The 24,554-nt window shown below is 41.9% G+C and overlaps 1 protein-coding gene across 4 annotated transcripts in view; it reads left to right on the top strand.

The window, feature by feature from the left end:
• Positions 1-24,554, top strand: part of hipk2 (homeodomain interacting protein kinase 2) — a 70,401-nt gene that overhangs the window by 29,823 nt on the left and 16,024 nt on the right. For all 4 annotated transcript variants that reach the window (XM_088298329.1, XM_088298328.1, XM_088298327.1 and 1 more), the window contains exons 3-7: positions 15,702-15,825; positions 16,350-16,469; positions 18,297-18,383; positions 22,435-22,619; positions 22,730-22,892. In XM_088298329.1, coding sequence (XP_088154455.1) covers positions 15,702-15,825; positions 16,350-16,469; positions 18,297-18,383; positions 22,435-22,619; positions 22,730-22,892 — 679 coding nt within the window. The remainder of the gene's footprint in view (positions 1-15,701; positions 15,826-16,349; positions 16,470-18,296; positions 18,384-22,434; positions 22,620-22,729; positions 22,893-24,554) is intronic.

Raw genomic sequence — 24,554 nt, 5'->3', positions numbered from 1 at the left:
TATATTTTTAATAAAAATAAAAATAAAAATAATTCCGCGATTGGCTGGCAACCAGTCCAGGGTCGACACCGCCCACTGCCCGAAGACAGCTGGGATAGGATCCAGCACTCGCCGCGACCCTTGAGGACAAGCGGCACAGATAATGGATGGATAATAATAATAATAATAATAATAATAATTACACAGGTGGAATTCTTCTATTAAACATCATCATAGATTCTCATTTGAACCACGTGGGGCAGTTATAAAAAGATTGAAACCATCACAAAGCGAGGACAGCACTATTGTTAAATCGGAATATGACAAGTGCTATTTGCATTCCAGGGTTGCCGTGGAGCACAATAAAACACAGACAGAGCTGCGAGCAAAGCGAGTGCTTGCAGGGTGGCCCCGCACTAATTGCGGCCGAGGTGCATTTACTGATTATAGTTAAGTGGCCTAAAATGGTCCCCTGCTCTGTATTACATTGGCCCGCTCCCCCTTCATGGTTGATGTGGTCAATAGTGGGCCCTGTTGAGATGCCTTTCCACTGAGGAAAGAAAGCAGTCCAGTCATGCTTGTCTCCTCACTTCATCTGCACAAGCCCGCACAAGGAAGAGTCACCGATGAGGGCAGCAGGAGGCCAATTGAACAAAATGTTACACTCGGCAGCAATATTTAGCCCTTAGAACATTGACTTGAAAAATTCAATATTACGAGTCATGTCCTGCTACTGATTATTTATGCTTCCAGCACAAAACAAATAAGTGAGGTCTCTATTAGAAATGTTGAATAACCGCGGCAGTCGAGAAAGGGGAAATGAGCAGTGACTGGACTGGTGCCTGGACAGGACCTGGTCAAAGTATTTGCTATCTTTATTTTCAACCGGAACAGGGGAGCCTAACGGTGGAGGGCAGGCAGGGACGATATAACAGCCACATAAGCTTTTATATCCGCTCTAAGTTCCAGCTTGTCTATGGGACAGTTTACGCCTACTGATGAAGAGTCGCAGCACTCACCTGCTACAACATTCTCGTACCAACTCAGTTGCACGTCTACTAAATGTACTGACTTTTGTACATCTTGGATTGCCAAAGCAACTTACAAATGCTCTCATCTTCATGCTTGGTCTTGGTGGTGAGCTGTTTTACTTGCTGCTCTTGAGTCTTTTGGCTGGAGAAATCCCTTGAAGTTTGGGCTTCAGTCAAGCAATATCGTATTTTATACAACTTGAACAATGTGATTTAATTTATTCTCCCTCAATTATATTGTCGCTAGCACTGCACTGTGTCCCTTTACCCATTCAGTATGTCCTTTTGTTGTAATCTCTCTCATAGGTTGGTTGAGGCAGCTGCTGTTTTTTGTTAACTCACGTCACTGCTCTTGCGCTACAGTGCTGCTTTCACCAAAATGAGCAATTCCTTGTGGACCTGTGCACCGTTACTGTTTTATTTACACGGCTTGTGTGGGGTCGGCGTTCAGAGTACAACACGTCCTATTACATGAATATGAATGTGTGGAATATAGATAAATAAAATGAAATGTACACTGTGCTAGTATGAGAACGTAGCTTTTATGACCTGTAGTAGAAGTGTCGTCTTGAAGTGACTCATGACAACCAGCAACCTGGGATTTCAAAACTAAATTTCACTCTAAATTGAACATTTTTTGTTATAGTAATTGACATTTTGCAGTCATTTCATTGGTTGATTGAGTCCCACCATGTGACAGTCAGAATAGAGCACAATGGATGCCCAATACTGGCGAATAGCGAAATCCTGTGTTATAATTGATGCTTATTGAAGTAAATAAGGGGGAAAAAATTTTTAACAATTTTTTTTTTTAAAAGAACAGTGTGTAGAATTTAGTGTCATTTAGTGGTGAGTTAATAAAACGCAAGTTCGAAGCGGATACATTTTGAAGCATGCACACTACTGTCCCCTTTAGCACAGGTGCAAGCAAGAGACATCCTTCTCCTCACAAGGGTCGCGGAAGTGCTGGAGCCTATCCCAGCAATCTTCAGGCAGTAGGGAGGTACACTCTGAACTGGTTGCCTGCCATTCGCAGGGCACACGTAGACAAACAACCACTCGCGCACACACTCATAGCTAGGGGAAATTTAGAGTGTTCAATCAACCTACCATGCATGTTTTTGAAATGTATGAGGAACCTGGAAAACTTATGCAGGAAGGCCGGAGCCCGGGATCGAACTCTGCACCTCTGAACTGTGTGGCTGACGGTCTAACCAATTAACCAGCATGCCACCCCATCCTTGTTATATAATTAGCAATTACGAGGCCTACGATTATATAAAAAAACGTTCATGTGATAGAGCGTATTTATTTTGCAAATTATGAAATGTGGGTACGGAGATATTATTAGAAAACTTATAAACCAATGGAGGAGCTGTCCTTCTCTCCTCCTCACATAAAGTTTAAACACAATAAACACCTTTGTTTAGTGTTTTATTTCTGCATAATAAATATTTTTAGATTGGACTGTATTTATTTTCAACCACACACCTTTTAAAATTTGAAAATACATATTTAGGTATCATAAAATGTAAATATAATATAATTTGAGGGTTGTAACATAATACATAACAATAATTGCATTTCCATTCATTTCAATGGGAAAGGTTTTTGCTATTATCGAACATTTCGAGTTATAAATGGATTCATGGGAGGATGAAGTTTGTAACTTGAGTTGCCACTTTGTTTTTAATGTAAAATGGTAATAGTAGCTAAACATTCTTTTTACATTAAATATATAGCCTTTACCTTTTAAATGATTAAGGGGTGTGTTGTGGAAGAATTCTCCATTGTTGCAAGTGCAGGTGCAGTGACTTTCTCGGATCAAAGTAGTCCCGCTCTAACCTATACATATTTAATACTTCATATTTTTGTATGATTTCCGACAAAATTTTCATCAGACTGTGTCGACATTAGCGGCTGTTTGCACAGCTGTATTCTCATCTGTGTGGACAAACACAAACATTCAACTGTGCTGCGTGATTAGATTTCCAGGACATGGCCAGTGACTCGTATGTGTTCACACAGCCATGCAGTGTGCTACAAGGCAGACTTATCTGACCTACAAACAGCCAGACATATTCACAAAAGCTCACATCGCCCAGCAGGAAGACAGACAAAATGGAAAGAAGCGGGTAGACGGATAGAGACAGGCTCTGGCTGCAGGGAGACGGGCCCTTTGAATGAACATTTAGGTTAGACTGTGTCCAGCATGCGACCGCTCTCAGACATAGATCAAGCATCCAGCCCAGCAGTCATCCAGGTCGCGTCACATCACTCAAAGGCTGTTGTCAGCCCTCCAGACTGGCTCAGGGTCTCTTTCTCGCTCCCCCAGAGAAGCGCAGACCCAAGGACGTCTCATCAGGCTGCAAGTGTCGCACCGCAGCCTTGTTTGTTTCGCCTGCGTCATGCTCCGTTGCACCGGCCCACATTAATGAAGTGCATGCAGACATAACCCTTTGGTAATTGTTCTCATTTCTTTTCCTTGGATTGTGTTTCTCTTGCCCAATGCGTCATTTCTGCTAAAAAAAAAAAATGAGGGAGAAAGGGCAGATAGGAGCGGTGGGGTCGATATGCTAATAGTGGGTGTACATTTTGATGTCTTGCTACCAGCATGAAGTGTTTAGTATGGCTAGCATTCTCCACCTTTCCCTGCCACATTACCCCCCTGCTTGTCTCTCCATCTCTGTCCTCCCCCAGCCCCTGCTCTCTGCTCGCATCCTTCTCCATGCCCTTCACTGCCCCCCATCCCTTTTTGTCCACCGACACACACGCTTTGCTCCAAGAATATGAAAAACATTTGTTTTCCTCTGTCAGGCCCTGAGAGTGGGTCATGCAGTGTGCAAAGTGCTGATGTGCTTTTTTTCTGGGTAATTATAACATCCCTTGGTTGCGGAGGGTAAAAAAAAAAGAAAACTCAGAGCTAATGTTTAATTTGCTTTTGTGCTCAAAGGAAGCCCCCCTTGCTTATTTTTGTAGCAATTAGGTTGTGCCAAGACCCAGGCATTTCCTGTGATTGTTTGGATTTGCATACAGTAATGAGCAAATCAGTGAGTATCAAGACTTTCCTCTTATTGCTATGACAGCCACGCCCTATTTCCACCATTGCTTGTCAATCTCCACTCGTGATGTGGCAAATGAACCTTTAGCCTCTGTCTGACACTTCTGCGTCTTGTGGCTCATGGCTCATTTTCTCGGATCTAGTTAACAAGACATGAAATGTAACACAGCATTAAGCCCAGCTCCGACACTCAGCCTGAGCAATATTTTGGACACTTGTGGCACATCAGTATGGATGTCTGTGTGTAGATAATGATGAGATCAGTCAAAGGATAAACAGATAGCGGGTATGTTGTGGTTGCTTCTGAAGGGAAATCATTAACTCATTCAGCTTGTATTGTGACAGCTTTTTGATTCTTCCGCAATCAGATAAGAGGATGGATTCACCTTGACTGTTTGACCGCAGCGCCTTCACATAAAGACGCTAAACTCGCTACCCCTCCACCCTTCCGTTGAGATTTCAAGATATTTAATGACTCAATGACTATTGCATGACTCCCAGTGACAATTTATATCAAATAAATCGTGGCTCTGCATCAGCTAACCCTAACTGTTGAATAAATATGCCACCTTTTTTTTCTTCAGGGGAAAAAAAATGGTAAGTGGTGCCTCCTACTCTTGCTATTGTCTGAGCTGAGGGGTAGAGTTTTGTTTGTTCCCGGTGAGCACAGGTTCCATACGATACACTCTGATTCGATTTGCATTTCCAAGGTGTGTAACCAATGTGGCATTAGCTCTGTGCAATAGCGTGACTTCAAGCAGCTGGACAGTTTGTACCCTTTTGTCCTTCCTCCTTTAATAAAACATAAAACAAATGTGTGTCAGCGTTCTTACATTTTTACCCATTTTTTTGTATATATGGAGAACAAAAATCAAATGAAAATGTATCGAGAATAGAAAGCTACACATTCAAATCCTATTGTGACAGGAAGCTAATAATTCCATGTCAGCCCATCAATGGACAAGCGTGTCTAAAGCCACCCTTTGGAAATGATTTGTAAAAATAGAAACTTACTGTTGAGTAACTCATCACCCCTGGCCACTCTTTCAGGAACTACATCATGCAAGTGGGTATTTGAGTTTAAAACACGTTTATTTTAGGTCACTACTTTAATTGAATCACTATATTGCCATAAAAAGTAACCCAACTCTCATACCAATAAATTACTCCGCGATATATAAAACCACCTCTGTGACTTGTTCTTACAGTACTTGGATGCCATTGAGTGATATTATATTCACACTTTACCTATCCTGCTTTCATTTCATCCAGTTGTTTGTTTTGGTATTTTCCCATTTGTGGGTTTTAGTGCTAAGAGGTAGAGTATGTCTTGGGGGGCCTGTTTAGGAGAGGGAGAAAGCTGGAAGAAAGCAAACAACAGGAAGGGGCGCTAATGGTGGGATATAGTGTCAGCGGTTTCAGTTGATAAACCTGAGAAGAGTCTAATCTATGTGACGGAGCTCATCTTGACGGTACATCCAGGGTCCCAACAGTCCAACATAGCCTCCTGATCTATATTTCAAAGCAGATACTAGAGAGGAATTCAGTAATGAGTTCCCATCTTCCTTTTTGGTGGAGGAAGACTCTCTTTGTGGAACTAATTGAATGTGGCACTGCGAGCACCAGGCAGCTCTTTGGGGGTTGTGCTTCATTTCAGGGGATCTGCTGAGATATAAGCTTGCATGCCGCTGAGGTTTTTGTGTCACAGGTCTATTTCAGAAGAGCAGTGCACTTTGCGCACTGTTTGTGTGTGTGCGTGGGTGTGTGTGTGTGTGTGTGTCGGGGTGTGTTTGTCCACAACAACGTGCGTCCATTTGCAAACACGTTTCCCATTTCTACCATTTCCCGCTGCACTTGATAAATTTAGTTGTCCATGTCAGCTCAGCAGAGATGCAATGTGCACATTCGTGGACATGTTTGTGTTGCGTGGGCTCTCTTGGCACAATGGAGGAGATTCTTTAATGGGACACGGGCTGTCTCTATTTACAGATATGGAAATGGTCCGAGACGTATGCAGTTAGACAGGCTTGGCATTTGCTGAAATGATGAAATGTAGCCATCACTATTTACAGACGTGCATGAATGAACTCTAATACACAGGCATCTGCACACACGATGACATGCAAATGTTGAAATATATCACTGGTTCTTTCTTTGTGTTCAGCGTTTTTTCAGTTGACAATTCTCTCTAGGATGCACGTATCAATCTCAGCGTTCATGGTTCCTGAGCCCTAATTCGTGTATTGTGGAAAAGAATTTTGAATAAGGACACATTGTTTTGAAAAAAGGTTCCCTCACCAATAAAAAATGTGGGACAACAACACATGAAAAAATGAAGTTCCATGCCGTCAAATGCTTTACGTATATTTTTCTGAAAAATTCTTCTGGCTTCCTGAGAATTTGACCTGTTCAACCATTTCAGCCAGTGTTTCAGTAAAATCCCAGAAAAAAGAACCATTGTCTGGATTATATAAAAAAAGCCTGAAGTAATATTGACTCTAACCAACAAATCTATCATATCCTACAAGCGGCATAATAATAATCCAACTTTATTGAGAATTTTAAACTGTTCTTTTGAAATAATATTTCAGTGGAAGCAGAAAAAAATGTCTGTAATGTAACATCAGACTCTTTAAGCAGTCAGTGAGAATGATGTGTCCTGCTTTGAGGTGTGCACAATAATGATGCAGGAGGGAGAGAGGAAGGGTCAAGCGACAGGGATGGAAGCAGGCAGTAACAGCAGCGGCAACCCACTGGATGCCCAGCTGCAAAGCTGCCCTCGGGGCCCGCGAGGACTGTGGAATGTGGCCGATGCGAGTGTGTGTTTGGGCTGGAGATGGCAAAGGCCTCAGGGATGCAGCTGTGAGCAGCGATGTCTGTGAGGTGGGTGTGCTCTTGTGTATCCATGTATGCTTAGTAAAAGAAAGGAAAGAGTGGCCCTCTCTTAGCCACCCAATCAATGAATCCCCAACCCAAAGAAAGAAACAACCTTGTGACTAATTTTCAGTTTGAAGGCACACTCTTTTGCATCTGGAATGTTCAACAGAAACTGCTTAGTACAAGTAACCTCCCTCGAGGACTGGTCACATTTTTACTCTGCTGACAGAAAGTGTTTGTTACTAAGATTTCCCAAGCAGTTTTAGGCAAAGGGCCGGTTAAAGTACATCATGGAGTTGACGCACCACTCCCCCCCGCCTTCCCTGTTTGCTGTCTCAACCCCCCTCCCCCCTTCCGCCCTCTCCTTTTCCCGCCACTTGAATCCCCATTGGTCCTGTTTCTTTTCCACCAGCCAATGCTGCCCAGTGTGTCTGGGAGAAGTGATCTCAGTGGCTGTGCTCGGGGTGTGTGAGGTCAAAGCTGTGCTCATTTCGCACTGTGTCCTTTTGGAATTCATCCAGAAGCTCCCTCCGCTGCTCACACACTGAAGCGAAGAAAAGGGAGATAAACACAAAAGAGACAGAAAAGTCCCCAGTCTTCAGTGTGTTTTGATTTCCCACCTTTTGGAACAGTGAATGTTTAGCTCGAGTTCATAATTCATGATGAGGCGCTGCTAGTAGAGCTCTCGCACAAAAGTAGGTGCATGTAACTTAGACTGTGCAAGGCTCCTCACCCACAACACAAATATGTGTAAATTGTGAAGATGTTCTTCTCTTGTCAAAGTAAGCCAAGACAGAAAAAAAATCTGGTTTACAATCACTTAGAAAACCAATTGGGAAAAAGACAAAATCAAATCATATTCTGTACATTAAAAGTGAGTGAGTCAATGTTCTACTTCATATGGCCTGTGTGCACAAATCTATGTTACAAACATGCTGCATAAATATGCATGCACGCCTCTAAGAATGCTTTGAAATCACCGGTGTGATGACCTGTGTTAAACAACAATTTGAAGTGTATATTCATTAATGTTGTGCAATCCATTTTAATTATTTGTAAATTCCATTTTGATTTTAACATTATTATATATTCACACGGTGTTGCTTTCAATAAAATAAAAACCGTTTCATAGTTCTATTGTTTTCAGTTTAATGGGAGAATGATCCATCAATCCACTTCGCTTGTCCTCACTATTAGGTCCCCTCAGGGAAATTAAGGTCACAAGATCATCATCACAGTACTTCAATAGAGAAGGAAAAAAGGTAAGAGGGTAGCTAAAACAAAAAAAAAGTGAAAGAGACATGGTTATCTGATTAAAATATTAAACAATATTAAAATGATAACGTGGCATAGTAGCTGTCACGATGCGAACAACACAAAGTTAACAAAAAAATAATTTAAACCCTAACGAATTGCTGGGATTTAATAAAATAGACACAACAGATTCCAATTTGAATTTTGTTTGAATTTACTGTCACAGCATCATAACTGTCTCTTGGATTGAGGCCACAACAGCCTCAGATAAAATGTAATTTTGCTCAGAATAATTGAATCTTCAAATAGGTCTACCTGACAAAGAATATCATTATTTTCCTTCCAACGACGACAGCATAATAAATGCTGATTGTGCTCTCATTGTTTGGCATGATGGGCCTTATAGAAAACAATCTCTGCATATCTTGAGGGTGCTATCATTGAGCGGTGATTAACTATATGCCTTCAAATGACGACATGGCGCCGTTTCTGGGCCACATGATTTATCTGTCAGTCTGACTGATGTTTTTCAAGACAAATCATTTTATTCTTTCACATTGCTACGGAAACAGTTTTTAAGAATCTCTCTGATTTCGTTGAAAATGTTTCTGCTTGTAACTCTGATCAACTGAGCAAATGTTCACATTCTTAAACATACTATTTGCCTCAAGCAGACAGACAGTCTTCTGATCAGGCTGCGAGGAAAGCGCCTGGTTGTTCCAATTCTCTCATAAAGCCATAATAATCCTGTTGTTGTTTCACTACGTGATGATATTTCTAATTCTTGTCAGGGAAGAATGCAGCAGTGTATGTGTGAAGGCACAGCAGGCAGAGGGACAGGAGTCTGAAGGAAAAAAGGCAGAGGTTGCACCTCTCCCAAAGGACGTGCTGAAGGACACGCGTGTGTTTGTGTAATTGCTGGCATACCTTGCCACTCTGCATGCACTCACTGTATGCAACATTACGATGGAATGAGATCTTGATTCACTGAAACTGTTGTGGCGCAAAAATGCAATGCAAAACAATGTTCACTTTGATTCTCATCAGAGAACAGGATTCATTTCATAAATTGTGGTTGAACTTGCCAGCATATCATTCACTAGAGCTACTGTGCAGTTAGCCAAGTTATTAAAATGAGTAACATTGTCCAAGTACAGAGTACTTGGAAAATATGTTCACATACTGGACATTAAAGAACCCTGAACACCTGTATTTCAATATATTTATGTTTCCAAGTTGTATACTTTGAAAACTTGCTAGATCAATTGATCCTTTAAGACTTCAAACCATTTGAACTAACAATGACAGCTAGGCAAAGCTTCGATCAATGTTTTTTTCCCCCTCCCTAGAGTGCTACTGAGGATTTAAAGAGTTTGACAGTTTTTTTCTTGTTCAATATCAAAGCTGTGTGGTAAAAATTCCATATGAAATATTCCTTTAACAAACACGGCACACATTCTGGTGTTTTTTTTTTACGCACCCTTTGTAAATAATGCATTTACAGCATAAAAATGTTTCCTGTCAGCATGAAAAACTATCCAGTGGAAATCCACAAAATTATTTGGCAGGATGTGGCATCAACCAATTGATAGCTAAATATCGGTGAACAATAAATGTATCTATTCCAATTCAATTTTAATGTGGATGTACAATATAAGGCACAAATGTGCAAACTTGGACTCAACTCAATGGTTTTATCTTGAAGGAAAAGTATCTTTTTTGATACAGTTTATGTATATTGCATCTCATTTGCTTGTTTAGTTGCACTAATGTTGCGTCCAATGTACGGGAGGATTAAATCAGTGCCTGCCAGTATATAAATAACTCACCATTAGCCTACATGCAGCACTCTTAGTCAGCCTGGCATATGTCACTGTGACAATAAACTGGCGAACGTGTGACATTCTGTTACCACACAACCAAGAGCCTTTGTACTAAACCTGACTGCCGCGACTCTCTCCTGATCTCTACTTGATCTCGTCCTTAAGCTCTCTAAAGCACTAGAATTGGATATATGGATGCAGTAACATAAAATGCTTTTTTTGTTCATTTGCCGTTTGAAGATTTCTTAGCGGTTTCGTCAAATGTGTTTAAATGTGTCGCGCACACTTTCATCGTGCAAAGCGATCAAGGCCTCAGTTTAGCGACCTGCTTTTGCAAGCATATAAATTCCATCCGGCTGACTTGACCGCCTGCGCCATCTCAACAGTGCATCCTGCTGTCTCATTGCCCAAGATGCCCCCTCCTCCCACCGCCTGCTTTGGTGATGCATCTCAGCCTTCCTGACAGGCACACCAGCTGGTTAAACTGGTTGACTGACTGCATGTAGGGATGTGTTATCGTCTGTTTGCATTCCCGCTTTATAGTTTCTCTCTACTCTGCAATAGCTTGCTCGTTGTGTGGCCCTGGTTTTCCTCATGGCTCGTTGACAGTGAATTGTGACGGCCTTCATTTTGAAGCATCAAAGTCTTGATTCAACACTTTCCTTAAAAATGTATCCCTAAGTATATCAATAAATAAAAATATCTGGTTTCCAGAGAAGGCTGGCTGTATGCAGACCAAAGTATGACAACGCTGGACACATGCCTCAGGGTTTGGTCAATGTCTGGCCAGTACAGACTGGGCTAATAATGTCTGACAGTCAGTCCACCAACATAATAGCATTGCAAAAGGCTGGAGGCGTTCTCTCTGTTTTCCCTACATCTGCTCTTAAGCATCACTCTGTGACACATTCACATCATTAACCAATCATATACGCTTTGAAAAGTGCGTGAGTGAGTACCCAGACTCCCCACCTACAGTACGTGTTAAAACGAATGTGACATGGAGTTTTCCCAGCAGGGGACCTCAGAGAGCCAAACAGATGTAAACTGTGACCGTTATCAGTTCCCATTGGTGTCATTTCCAAAAGTCTCAATACTTGAGTGGACAAACCTCATGCAAAAGCTCGTCTTTTACAGAATATATGACTACATTGACAATAAAACTTCAGATTGTACTACAGGTGATGGCTCTCTGCATGCTAAATTTGGCTGCCAGGATGGCCGAGTGGTCTAAGGCGCCGCGTTCAGGACCCAGTCTACCCAGGAGGCCTGGGTTCGAATCTTGAATTTCCCCATTGTGGGACTAATAAAGGGAATTATTATTATTGTTATTAAAATAATTTGTACCGTGTTAAATACAGGAAAAGGGACAGAGGAAGGAGGACTCAAAACTTTCAGTATTTCACTTGTTCTCCGTAGCAGCTGGACTGTACGTCAGGCTGTGTAGGCTCAACCAATGAAAGCATGTGAGCTCAGTAATTCATAGTTTACACCAGCTGATAATGATATATTAGAGGTATTAACGGTTTCTTTTGAACAGTTGACACATCTGCGATTATACCTTTTCAAGCCCTGTTGCAATTAGCCTGCTATTTCATGACAGCTGCATATTTAATGTGACGTGCCTATGGCTCACTCTGCCACCCTTTCGTTCCCATGCTTTGACTTGTCTTGCTGTAATGCATTGCATACTCCACTGGGACTGTTTGTACTTTTACAGGTAAAGCGGTGGCTGCCTTGTCAGCACTTTCGCTTTTCTGTTTTTTTCAGCGTAAGGAAAGAAAAAAGGAGGGAGAGGACTTGTTTTTAGGACCTTGAATATTGGGAATGTCGCCCTTGCTAAGAGAGTGAGGCAACATTTCTCAAGGTCTCATTGAAAGACTTTACCTTGACCAGAATAAGTCCTCCCCCGTTACCCTCTTCAGCCACCTGGAGCAGATGCTCCCGGAATGGAAATTGCCTGCATAAATGTGCATTTACATGATCCCTGCATCTAATGTCTGGCACGTACACAATTCCTGCAGCAATTGCTGAAGTGATGAGAGCAGGTGGAGCAGCTGGAAAGAGTAGGAGCAAAAGCGTGTCTGGGAATGGGAGTTGGTTTCTGGAAGCCACAGGTGCGCAGCAGGGGATGGAGGGCCAAACATTGATTTCACAGTCCGCCACCACCATGCAGAATAGCTAGAAAAAGTGTTTCTCCGTGGTATGCATTGAATAAGACTGCGAAGGAACCTTTGGGGGCATGAATATGTAGATGAATACCCAGCGAGAGCCAGGAAGCCATTCATAGCACAGACCCAAGCTTGTTCCATTAGGCAGGAGAAAGCATTGGATGGAGCGAGGGTAAGAGTCAAAGCGAGGGGAGGAAAGGGGGAGAAGAAAGCAAATACTCGAGAGGACAGTTAATGATGGCCTCTTTTCCCATGAAGTGCTTTTTCTTGTTACCGGTGGCGAGCTGTCTCTTGCTCCGTTGATGTTATTTACATCCAGCATACACGCTGCTCACTTATAACTTGCCAGAGAGGCTATTTGAATAAAACATACTTACATTAGGGCCAATCTTTGAAGCTGAATGAAAGAGATCTAAACCATTACCATAGATTGTCTGCCTTGTCCGTTTGTGTGTGTGTGTCTGTGCTTGAGTTCGTGTGTGTGCGTGTGCGCGCTTGGCTGTGATTGTGAGTTTATAATGTATATGTGTAAATGCTTTAGGCTTCCAGGGATCCATCAGTCTCCCGTCTGGACCCAAGCTAAGGGAAGGTCAGCCTGATGGATACATCCTGACATGCACACAGCCTGTGAAGTCAGCTGTGTGTGTGTGTGTGTGCGGGGGGGGGGGTGTGCGCGGGGTGTGTGTGTGTATGTGTGTGGGGGCTGGCAGGCCAGCCAAGCACAGGCACGGTTCAGCAGAGCAGAGGGCTGAGAGGCGGGTTTGAAGGGATAGTCTGGCTCTCTATGCCCTAGTTTGAAGGGGTTTGAAAGGGGGTTTAGCTGGCAGAGAGGTTCTATGGAGGGAGGGGGTGAGGTAGAAACAGGGCCGGGTAGGGTTTTGCTGGATTGACCGTGGGGGTGGGTGAGGGGGCTAAGAAAGGGTCCATTCATGACTGGTGCCATCTCTGACTCCCTGAGGGACTAAGTCTTATCAATGATCGGGCCAGCTGGGAGGATGTGAGCATGCATGTCTCTTGCTCTGTCTTGTTTCATGCACTCTTTCGTTCTTGAGTCCCATGCCTCAAACACAAACACTAAGGATTTGTAAAGGCACGTTGAAATCCGAAGAAAGAACCTGACCAAAAGTGGTCACAAGGGGTGCTCTTTATGTGGCATATTTCTGGTCCAAGAAACATCCCAATGAGAGGTACTGTGTGATGCCATCCGGAGATGAATTTCAAGCGGTTCAGATTACTTGGTGATGAATCGTCACTGTCAGATAAATGTCAAATTTATCACCTGTTGTCACTGAGCACTTCAATATTGCTTCTTGCCAGATGAACAGAGCACTGACAGACTATGTTGTGTTAGCTTGGACTAGGCTTCACGTCCATGTTTTTAGTTATTAAAAAGTCCTACAACTCAAGTTCAATTTGTTGTTTGGAACCAAACTCTAACTATATCATGCGTAATGCATGAATTATTTACCACCAGAAGTGTTATTGAATGGATCAAAAATGTCTGCGTGATGGCAACATTGCACAGGCATATGTCGATTTACACTTGTAGTTTAATATTACGACCAACAAAGTCATTCTGCCCCCCCCCCTTCCTGACAGCTTCCTGCATGAGCAGGCACATGCAGCGTAGCCATACAATCAGTCTAAGCAGTGCATTAGAGCATAACCTAGGAAAGTTTCAGCTGAATTGGGTCCACGCATAACGTCAATATAACACATTTAACTTGCACAGACACATAGCACAGAGTTTTTGTAGCCATAAAGTTCTACTACGTTTATGCACATGAAAGCATTGTGCTAAAACTGAAACACTAATCACATCCAAATGTTCCATTTATTTATGGTAGCTAGCTTCTGTGACTTTGACGTCAAACAGAATACCACAACTGTCACACCTCAACTCAATGGCAGATGAGAGTTAAAGCTGCTATGTGTGCATATGTCCCCTAAACTCACTTATCTCGAGCCAACATGGATTTGTGGGTGAAAAATATTCTTCTCAGATCCATATGTGTGCAGGGCCATCCGCCACGGTGAAACATTGGCCGGCTGTCCAGTCTAACAGGCCATTATGGATCAATCATGTTGGTGTCCATATCAGATTTAAACAAGCTTCTCTGTTGCTGCTGGTCTCACCTGCTTGCAGTCTCTTTTATGCCTCTGCTGAAGCGCTTTCATAGATGTCTCCTGGCCTTCTGTATGTTAAGGGTGTCTGTATCGCTGAGAAATGGCCTTGCAACTGCTTGCTAGATCGTTTTTGCCCTGGTGCCTGCTCCAATGCTGCCCTCGTAACTAGCCTCTCAAAACCTTTTTCCTTTTGCTTTGACTGCCTTTTGTTTGCTAATATATTTTCTGTTACCTGCTTTATATATTGTGGCCATTCCCCTAAAAACTAAACACGTACTAGAAAAAGAGGTTATTTTAGAGCAGACATTTTATTCGGTAAATTCTGTATTTTTAGAATAAGACAATTTCACCAGCAAGTTTGATTCATGATGCTGGAATGTGTATATTTGAATGAAATTTTCTTATTGTGTTGATTTCATTCTAAAATCTTATTTTGTACATTATCACAAGCAATTATGACACCTTTTCATGGAATTGTTGATATTTAGAGTTATGCTCATAGGTTTACAGCGCAACTTTATCTCTTCTACTGATATTTGTACACCACGGTGTGTCTCTACGTACAGGAAAAGCCCATGAGAGAAAGTGACACAAACATTTTCACACTATTAACACTAATGGGGGCAACTAAAAGAAAGAATGAATCTCAGTGGATGTTCGAGAAAATGTTTAATTGGGTGCAAAGTGGAAAGTGGTTAGCATTGCAGCCTCACACAAAGGAGGTCTGGGTTGGATTCTCTTTTGGAACATCTCTGTGGGGAGTTTGCATGTGCTCCCTGTTCTTGTGTCAGTTTTCTCTGGATTCTATTCTTATTGTTCCTTTTCTTATCTCTTGACCACTTATCAGGCTTTTTTATTACTGCAGGCTGATCTGAAGATGGAGGATTATTAACTCATTTACTGCCAGCCCAGGTAAAATGAAAGTACGTCTATATCCGTCAATGGTAGCGAATGAGTTAATAATCTTTCTACATAAGAATTAACATACATCATTTAAAAAGAACACCCCAGTTGTCGTGACAATAATGTAGAGTTTTGTGCAAAGATGATGCCATTATTGCTCTTTTTCTTGGAAAGCTCCCCTTCTCTTGTTCTGAATTTTTACTTACTGCACTTGGCGTCTCTCGACAAGCTCACATTAAGTGTGAAAATAAGCTCTTTGCATGGCTGGTGCTCCCGTCACACTTGTGTGTGAGACTTCTTAATATATGTGTCAGTCACAGAAGAGTCCTATGATGATAGCACCGATTTTCATCTAATGTGATCACACTTAATATCATGAGAAAAAAAGTCTGAAGAAACACCCTGAAATTGATGGCCTCATTTTAATGCCTGTTTTTCTTATTTTTTTAATGACTGTTTATTCTTCTTCTCACAGAGCTCCAGAAATCATCCTGGGCCTGCCGTTTTGTGAGGCGATAGACATGTGGTCACTGGGCTGTGTGATAGCTGAGCTCTTCTTAGGATGGCCACTCTATCCTGGAGCCTCGGAGTACGATCAGGTAAAGATAAAACAATATGTTATTTCAGGATTGATAACAATTATTCGAAGTCAAGGAGGCCAATAACTGATATCCGATCAGGTAATGGGTCCTCAGTTGGCTTTACATGCTTGCTTGTTTGAACGATTGCACGCACTTCAGAAGCATTTATACATGCGTGCTTGTCATTTTTTTTTTCTTTTGAAATGCATTGCTTGAATCCCCACAACAGCTCCTTATGAGTCGTACAAGCCCCCACCCCTATTTATAGAAACATATGCCACAGTGCCACTTGTCCAATTAGCGGGCCCCTGCGCTCCAGAGCGAGACATTGCTGAATTCCCTCAATCAGAATCAATGGCAAGACCATGACAGAGTTCTGCTTCAACGCCAAACAAACTGATCGGATTTAACGCAAGCTTGGCAGAATGTTTCATTTTGAAGTGTTGGTTGACTTTTTGGAACATTTCTTAAAATGGTCTTTCTTTGTCCTCAAATTATCAAAAGAACATACCCCTTCGAATGTTTGTTTTTCTGTCTTAAAGATCCGGTACATCTCACAGACTCAGGGTCTGCCTGCAGAGTATCTGTTGAGCGCAGGGACAAAGACCACCAGGTTCTTCAACAGAGACCCCGATTCCACTTATCCTTTGTGGAGACTTAAGGTAAACCCAAATTCACTTAAAAGCATGAAGAAAATCACGCAAGTTTCTTGTTTGAATCAAATACAATATATACGTTATAAAGAAATTGACTTTTATTTTTTGTTATTCCAGCGATAGCACCTACACCTATTTTACATGTGTCACACAGCCATAAATGAAATGTGCATGATAAAAGTTCATGTGTGGGACCAACATTTTGCTTTGATGATAAGCGCATCAGATCACTGCGCTAAGTCCTTTTACAGACCATGTGAAAGATTTTCAATGCAGGTTGAGGTCTAGAGGTTAAGTCCTAAACGGGAAGTCAACCCCAAAAATTTCTTTACAGTCTCTACAGTCCCACTTAGTCAAAACAAGGCATTCTGATTAAAATTGCGTTAGTGGCATATGAGTTAAGCAGTAAAGTGCAAGTTTCGTTGACTAAAAATTATATCAGTTTCTCAGGGCTCAGCTAACAATCAATCATGTCTCATTTTCAGAAACTCTGTGAGGCTGTGATGTCATTTTTAGTGGACGGAAGTAACAAAATGGCCGACCCATCAGGCGGCTAAAAACAGTTGGATTTTGCTGCTTAACTCCTATTCCACAGATTCAATATTAATCAGAATACCATGTTAGATTAGATAGCTGTCCTTAAAGCAGAAAAAAAAGGAAATACATTCTTGTTAGCATGGCAGGAACAAGGTGTGTTTATCCACCTTTCTATCCACTTTTTCTGAATTTGTCTCATTGTCAACTGCTGCTCATTCCAAATATTTAGCTCTTTAATTGTTTGGAAATGAGTTAAGTAGAAATGGTAGCTAGCCATGAATTTAAATGGAGACGTTTAAATGATATTTTCCTTCTTTACTTTCTTCCCGGTACATGACCAAATGTTTCTATTTGTCTGTGTAACAGTATATACAGCATGCTCCGGCTCTGGTTCAAAGAAACATGACTAGTGCTTGAACTTTAGCCTGTAGCATCGTGTGGAAAAAGTCACTGATTAGCTTGAATATGAACTCATGGTGTCTCTGTCTTCAGTGTGAACAGTTCCTTGCCCTAACCTTGACACCCAACACACCTTCTCATCTATCCCTGTCCGACTTCCTTTCCTCTGTTGACTTTTTGTGAGGTTTCGTTGGAAACACCACTCAAAACACTAGTTAGTTCTTGTTTTTCCTCTCTGTGGGAACCTCGCAAAGCAGCTCTTCCCCTCTTCGCCACCGAATTATTTCACCCACGCCATTTACCAATCAAATGTTTAAACATGTAAACCCGAGTAGTCCTCTCCTTTTTTGTTTCTGAAGAGCTGAATGAGAAAACCCTTGGGCCCTTATTTACGGAAACTTGTACATTACAGGCCCTTATGCAGTAATTCCCTTCCCTCCCTGTGTGCCAGTTTTGTGGGATGGGCATTTGACCGTTCATCAAAGGGAAATCTAACAGTTGTTCTTTATTTTTCAAAATTTCTAATATTGATTGATAAATGACACGAAAAACGAAAGATCTTGTAATTTTTCAACTATTTATTCCAAGAATATTTTTACCAGCTTATCAGCTAAACACGTGCACATGCATATATATAGCGCATACTTTAATGAAGTACCTGCATGAGTTGGTGAGTCCTCCCTATCTCCTGTGTGACAGATATTTGCATTCATTTCCCCCGATCATAAGACGTTCGATGAGTGTTTGTGCGTGACCCCCGGGTTGCTCAGTGGGCAAGCTGTGTCCTGCTGTACATCAGCAACAAGCGGCTATAATGAGTCACATATAAATAGTGCAAGTCTAGAGGGGAAGCATGTTGAGGGTTTGAGAGGAACATCTGCTTTATGTCTCCTACAGACTCCTGAGGACCACGAGGGAGAAACAGGGATCAAGTCCAAGGAGGCGCGCAAGTACATCTTCAACTGCTTGGATGATATGGCCCAGGTATGTGGTTGCAATGTCACGGAGCACAGCTCGCTAAATAACAATGAGTACAGTAACAATAAATACAGTACAACATTATCTATTTAGCACATTTCAAGACAGCAGGAGCTGTAATAAATCGCTTTACATATGGCGTAATATAAATTAGCGGGAAATTAGATCATAATTTATCGTGCATTTATATAGCCATCACTTGGGTAACCTGTCTGCGATCCCCATCCAAATGCATCCATAATGCTCACGAGGGATTTGGAAAAAGCGGAACTCTTCACTTGTGTTGTGCTCTTTATGTTGTCGAACATCCCCCAGGGTCATATATTTTAATGAGTCAATAAATCTACATATACAAAGAACATTACTGCCATTAAGCCAGTCTTTATATCATGTCATATTCCCTTCCGACATTCCCAGTGAACGTATTCATCCATGGTGGGAAACTTCACATGTAGCCATGACATTTTGATAGGACATGCCTGACACTGAGATGATAGTGAGTATTTGTTTGCTCTCCCTCAGCCAAATACAGCTTCTACAACACGATATGACAAAGGGAATGGAAAGTTACAATATGTTTCCCAGGCCCTTTTGCCTCTCCAAGAGTCCTGTCTGATCACTATGCTGCTTGATTCTGCCCTTGATAACAACAAATCTGGCGAGCCATTTGCTTTGAAATTTGCTCATCTTGATGCACAAGCAGCTGCAGCCTCTGGAAACTACCCATGTGGGTACATGCAGGTACATAAATGAAGCTGACAATTATGGCTGTCCAGTAAGGCCCGTGGCGGCTCAGAGTCCTGTCTGGAATAACACGCTCTCAGCTAGTACAAGATTTTATCTCTGCCCGGGCTTGTTGAATGTACAGTTGCCATGCAAACGCATACGTGCAGCACATAGTTCAATGAAAGCAACCTGCACGGTTGTTGATATCCCGTGGCTCATCTAAGCTACAAGCTCCGTCACCCGTCTTCCTCTCACTAGTCCAACCCAACTCAGCTTACTACGAAAACACAGAGGAGATAAAGCTGAACAAGCGCAACGTGGGACAAAACTGCCTACTTTGTCCCATCTCACTGTATCCTCCCGTATAAACAAGTCAGTATTGTGGACATCTGTCCTTGCGTATATAATGGATGACATAGCTAAAGGCCCTGAACGACAAGATGCCAGGAAGATAATAAACTTCCTTGCTTTTGTGGGAAATGTGGCGAGACATTAGTCCCAAGTATAGACAAAGTACTTTGTTTCTAATTTGAGTAAATCACGGACCAATCTAACAGATGTGAACTTGAAGTCTGATATATTGGAGGAAGGGCAGAACTCTTGACCCAACAGAGGGCTCGCATGCTACAAAATCTAAATGTAGGTTTCAACAGAAATAGTCGAGGTGGAATGGATGCCTAAATCTTTGTCTTTGATTCTCTCATGACTTTATGGCATTTTGTGGCAAATAGTTGAGTGTGAAAGGACTTATAAAACTGTTGCTTCAAATTCTCCGTCAGGGTGCGTTATAACAAACTCCCGAAACCCTGGTCAGGATAAGCTCTTTGGAATAATTGATGGATGTCTAATAAATATGATTGGTGGGATACATTGTGGGTATCTAAAACCAAGCATTTGGATTTTGATTGTATTATTGCAATGGAAATGTGACTATTTCCTGCTTTCTTCGCTCAATAAGGTAGTATCCCCTGTATTTTTTTTGCAACAATCAAAATCATAAACAAATAAAGCATTTGGTAGTGGTTCACATTGCTGACTTTTATTCATAAGTGAGGTGCCATTGTTTCAAATGAATGCTCCATGAAGCACATCTCTCCTTCTTGAATTGAATGGCCTCTGGCAAACATTCTGTTGTGTGCATTACGGCTCATTTGCATCTACAGTGGAACAGAATTCCCACGACTTTAGACTGTTGGACTTCTATAATGTTCACAAATTGACATCCCTGATGCCAAATAATGAATCTTGCGCAGGCGTACGCGCTCTCTCTTTGTTCGTGTGCTTGTTGCTTCTGTTATTGTCATCGCTTATTGGCAAATTCACTCAAGCTGGAGAACGGCAGGTCAACATCCAAGCAAGCACGCTTTGCCACATCTCCTTCGGTGTTGTGCGCCCCATCTGCCAGCGCTGTCTTCACTCCTGAGTGGCATTTCAGTGCTCCTCAAGACACAGATGTGGCTTCATCCAACAGATGTTCACACGCAAGGCCAACAGTCCTCATCCTTCTGGCCATGCTGCCCATTATTTGTAACTCTATTCAAAAGAGACCCCATGTGTCTCATTAAGAGGCACTAAAACAATATTATATCATGAGCTAATTAAATGAATGTCTTATTGAATAACATATATACTGTGTACCTAAATAGAGGAATATTACAAAGACATTATTGCTTGAATAGAATGGCAAAAGTGCCAAATTTCACATGGTCCATGGCTCTTATTGAATATGATTGACTCTCTCCACTGTCATCTCATCCAGCAGTTATGGGAAACGTGATTATTCCCCACCCCATTCCGCAGATTATTCCTTTATCACGACAGAGAGGTGTGGTCGCAGACTCCGAAAAAAAGAATTGCATCAGATTTGTGGTGGTGACTGGCAGCACATCTGATAGTCCCTGAAGCAGGCCTGCAGATAAGCGCTTGTAGCTTTATGAAAGCAGACCTGTTCCTCTGCACGTCACAGTAAACAAGGCTGCCAGTCTGCTCCCAGTGTCCTCGCACTGCCTGACAATCTTGTTGGCTTGAACAAAGAGCAGCTATATCATGACCTTGGTGCTTGTTTAAACACAGAGAATGAGGCACAGCAAGTCCAATCTTTTCCACTTTGTTTAGTTTGCTTGTTGGCAGGGTGCAAAGGATTTGTAAAAAATCATTACCTTGCCTAATGAGGTTATGTTTTCATTGACATAGCTTCTTCTATTTGTTTGTTTTTGTTTGCAACTGTTTTGCAATGGGAGCGCTTCCATCAAATTGCAGTTGGCAAATGTTCAGAAAATGTGTCATCCCTGCAGCAACTGTTTAAGGTGTACCGCCGCTCAACCGATAGGTGAGACCGCGCTAGACTTGCCCGTCTTTCTGAACAGGTTGGGTGGTATGGAAAATGAATGGCGCATATAGCAGTATGGTAATTAAAATTCACCACAGGAAAGGAGAGAGAAAAAAAAACATGTTCAGACGCTTCTTGTGATAGCTCATCAGATCTGCTTCTAATCTTTCTGTGCTTATGGAGGCTCCTGTCAACTAAAAAAAGAGGTCAGATTTGATCCAGCTAGACAAATTGTGATCCAAGGGACAAGTAAAATGATTTTGCAGATGACAAACATTCATGCCTTTGCAGAGGACCCGCAGTCTCTGAGAGTGTAAAATGTCCACTGACTCGAAATTCCAGGTGAGCTTGCATATTGTCATCGAACTAGCAGATTCAATTAGTTGGAGAAATGAGCAGTTTTCCGCCCAGGGAAACAACTTGCTGTGGCTGATCCGTGGCCCCAGGTGCAAGACACAACACTCAAAGCCCCTGCCTGTTAAATCAATGCCTGTTCTCTATTTAGCTTTGCATGTGAGCAGGAATGAGCTGCTTGGCCTCATATTCAACCACAACCTGAGCAACAAGGTTTAAATACAGATGAAGGCGCGGGACGCTTCTCAACATATTTAGGTTCACTTTGTCGCGTCAGCTTTCTGCACAGTCAGGTACTTTGTAGAGAAATTTCTTTTTTCTTCTCGCCTCTAAGAAAACATTGAATTTTCCATTTCTACTTTTTTATGCATTCATCTTCTCACAACTCAGGAATGGATATACCTGTCTGGATATTTCAAGTGGCACTACAAATAGGAGTGCAAATGTTTGTAATGTCACTGCAACGCCAGGTCTAGTGACACCTGAACTGATGAGGGTGCACATTTTTGCAAGTATGGGAAAAAGCTAAGGGGGGGAGGGTGATGGAGTGGGTTGTCTCTTGTGCTCACAAGGAAACATGACAAGAACTTCTTACCTACCTACACACAAGCATGCTCACTTGAATTTGCCGCTGTTTTCCGCCTGCAGGTGAACATGACGTCAGATCTGGAGGGGAGCGACTTGCTGGCAGAGAAAGCCGACAGGAGGGAATTCATCGACTTGTTAACCAAGATGCTGACCATCGATGCGGACAAAAGAATCACACCTATTGAAACACTCAACCATCCTTTTGTTACAATGTCGCATCTCCTCGATTTCCCACACAGCACTCAGTACGAGCTCTTATTGATCCTATTTATCCAATGACCTTCTTTCATGGCCTAATTGCATGGGCCACTCTTCAAACCATGCTCATTCTCCTTGCGTCTCTGTCACATTCTAGTGTGAAATCATGCTTCCAGAATATGGAGATCTGTAAGCGCCGTGTTAACATGTACGACACGGTCAACCAGAGCAAGACGCCCTTCATCGCCCACGTGGCCCCCAGCACCTCCACCAACCTCACAATGACCTTCAATAACCAGCTCAACACTGTGCACAGCCAGGTGACACTCAGTTTATTTTGTCCTCTGTCATTTAATGATGACATGTATGTCGTGGCATGTGTAAAATGAGATTTAGGAATGTTGGAAATGCAATTTTGCTGTTGATTGTTTGCACAAATAGATTACAATGTGATTAAGGTGACACTGTCAAAAACAGATGAAAATGCTCTAAGGTTTATATTTTTAAATAATGTATACAAAGGACAGTATGGCAAATACGTGCATGCTGACGCGGGGGTAATTAATTCATTTTAGTCAAAAACTGTTGGGCAGTGTTGTGAATGTGTTTTAGCCCCAGGGCTCCCCCTACTGTTGTGAAGTATAACTTACTTTTTGGACCACTACTTTGGGTAAAATGGCCATTAACTTTGATTTGATACGAGACAGTGACTTGATCAGAAGCTAAGAATGGCAAGCTATTGAAATATTTCATCATTTTTGCTTGCATCAACATTTCTAGAGGCACTGCACACAATTCCAAAGTCGCGTTAGTTTTTCCAAAAAGAAATGACAACAATTATTGACTACCTAGCAGGTGGTTCGGACTTTTGTAGTATTGACTGAGATGCTGTTATCGGTATTTCAAGCCATCGATGGAAATGTTTTTGAAGCTGTCATTTAAGCCCAAAAATGACTACATAGTGATGCCCCTCATGGACAGCTGTTTGCCTCTTATTTCCCTTGTGTGTGCACATTTCCTGGCCTCCAATCCTGCCTTTCTGTCTTGTATAGCTATCTGGCTGCATTTCTGTCTGCAGCCTGGTCCTATGGGATTGTCACAAAGTGCTGATTGCACACATGACAAGCCCTGCTTCCTGCTTATCTTGCATTGTGGAGCTTTTAGGCCTGAAGAATCCCTTTACTCCGGGCTTCGTCGCCTTCCCTCCTCTCGTTCTTGTTCTCCTCTATCTTCTTCTCTTCTCTCCATTTTCACTGGATTGAGCTTGCGGCACTTTACTGCTTCCGCATGGTGTGGAATCGGAACTGCTGACTTGACTTTGCCGGTTTTAGATTCTACATCCTGAAAGTCTTTAGTCAATGATTTGAAATTTTGGTATTTGCAACTCAATTGAAGCATCTTGCTCACACTGTTTACCTAACAGTAAATTTCTTGGAGCATATTTTATTCTAAAAAGACTATATTTGCTCCCAGTAAACAAAGTAAAATTTGAGAGTAAAATATTCAATGTAAAATTGACTTTGAGTAATTTACACTGAATTTTACACACAGAATATTTTACTCTAATTTTTTTTTTTTTTTTTACTGTGATCTAGAATACAATGTACTCGTGAAATTTACTGTGTAGGATGCAACGGCACTTGATATTTGTTGTGATTTACACAGATTCAACATCCTTTAGTTGCCCTGATCTTATAAAAAGATTATTAATGTGCAAAGCGGACCAACATCTTTGCCTCGTATTTAGCTTCTTTCACATATTTATGATGAATGTCACAATGTCATATTGATTATGCTCCCTCCCTTTGCATTCAGCAAATACACTAAAAAGAATACATGGGTCAATGAAAATACATGCTACATATTTTTCGCTACCCATATGTTGTATTTATATCAAATTCTGTACACAAACCGAGCAAAAAGTGTCTGAAAGATTTGTTTGATTCTGGGCTGTGTCCTGGGTGTTGTAGTATTCTAAACAT

This window comes from Idiotropiscis lumnitzeri, chromosome 6 (assembly GCF_059441095.1).
Source record: "Idiotropiscis lumnitzeri isolate Australia: NSW breed Sydney's pygmy pipehorse chromosome 6, RoL_Ilum_1.0, whole genome shotgun sequence".
NCBI lineage: Eukaryota > Metazoa > Chordata > Actinopteri > Syngnathiformes > Syngnathidae > Idiotropiscis > Idiotropiscis lumnitzeri.
Note: the sequence above shows the minus strand (reverse complement) of the source record. Positions and strands in the feature narration are given on the sequence as shown.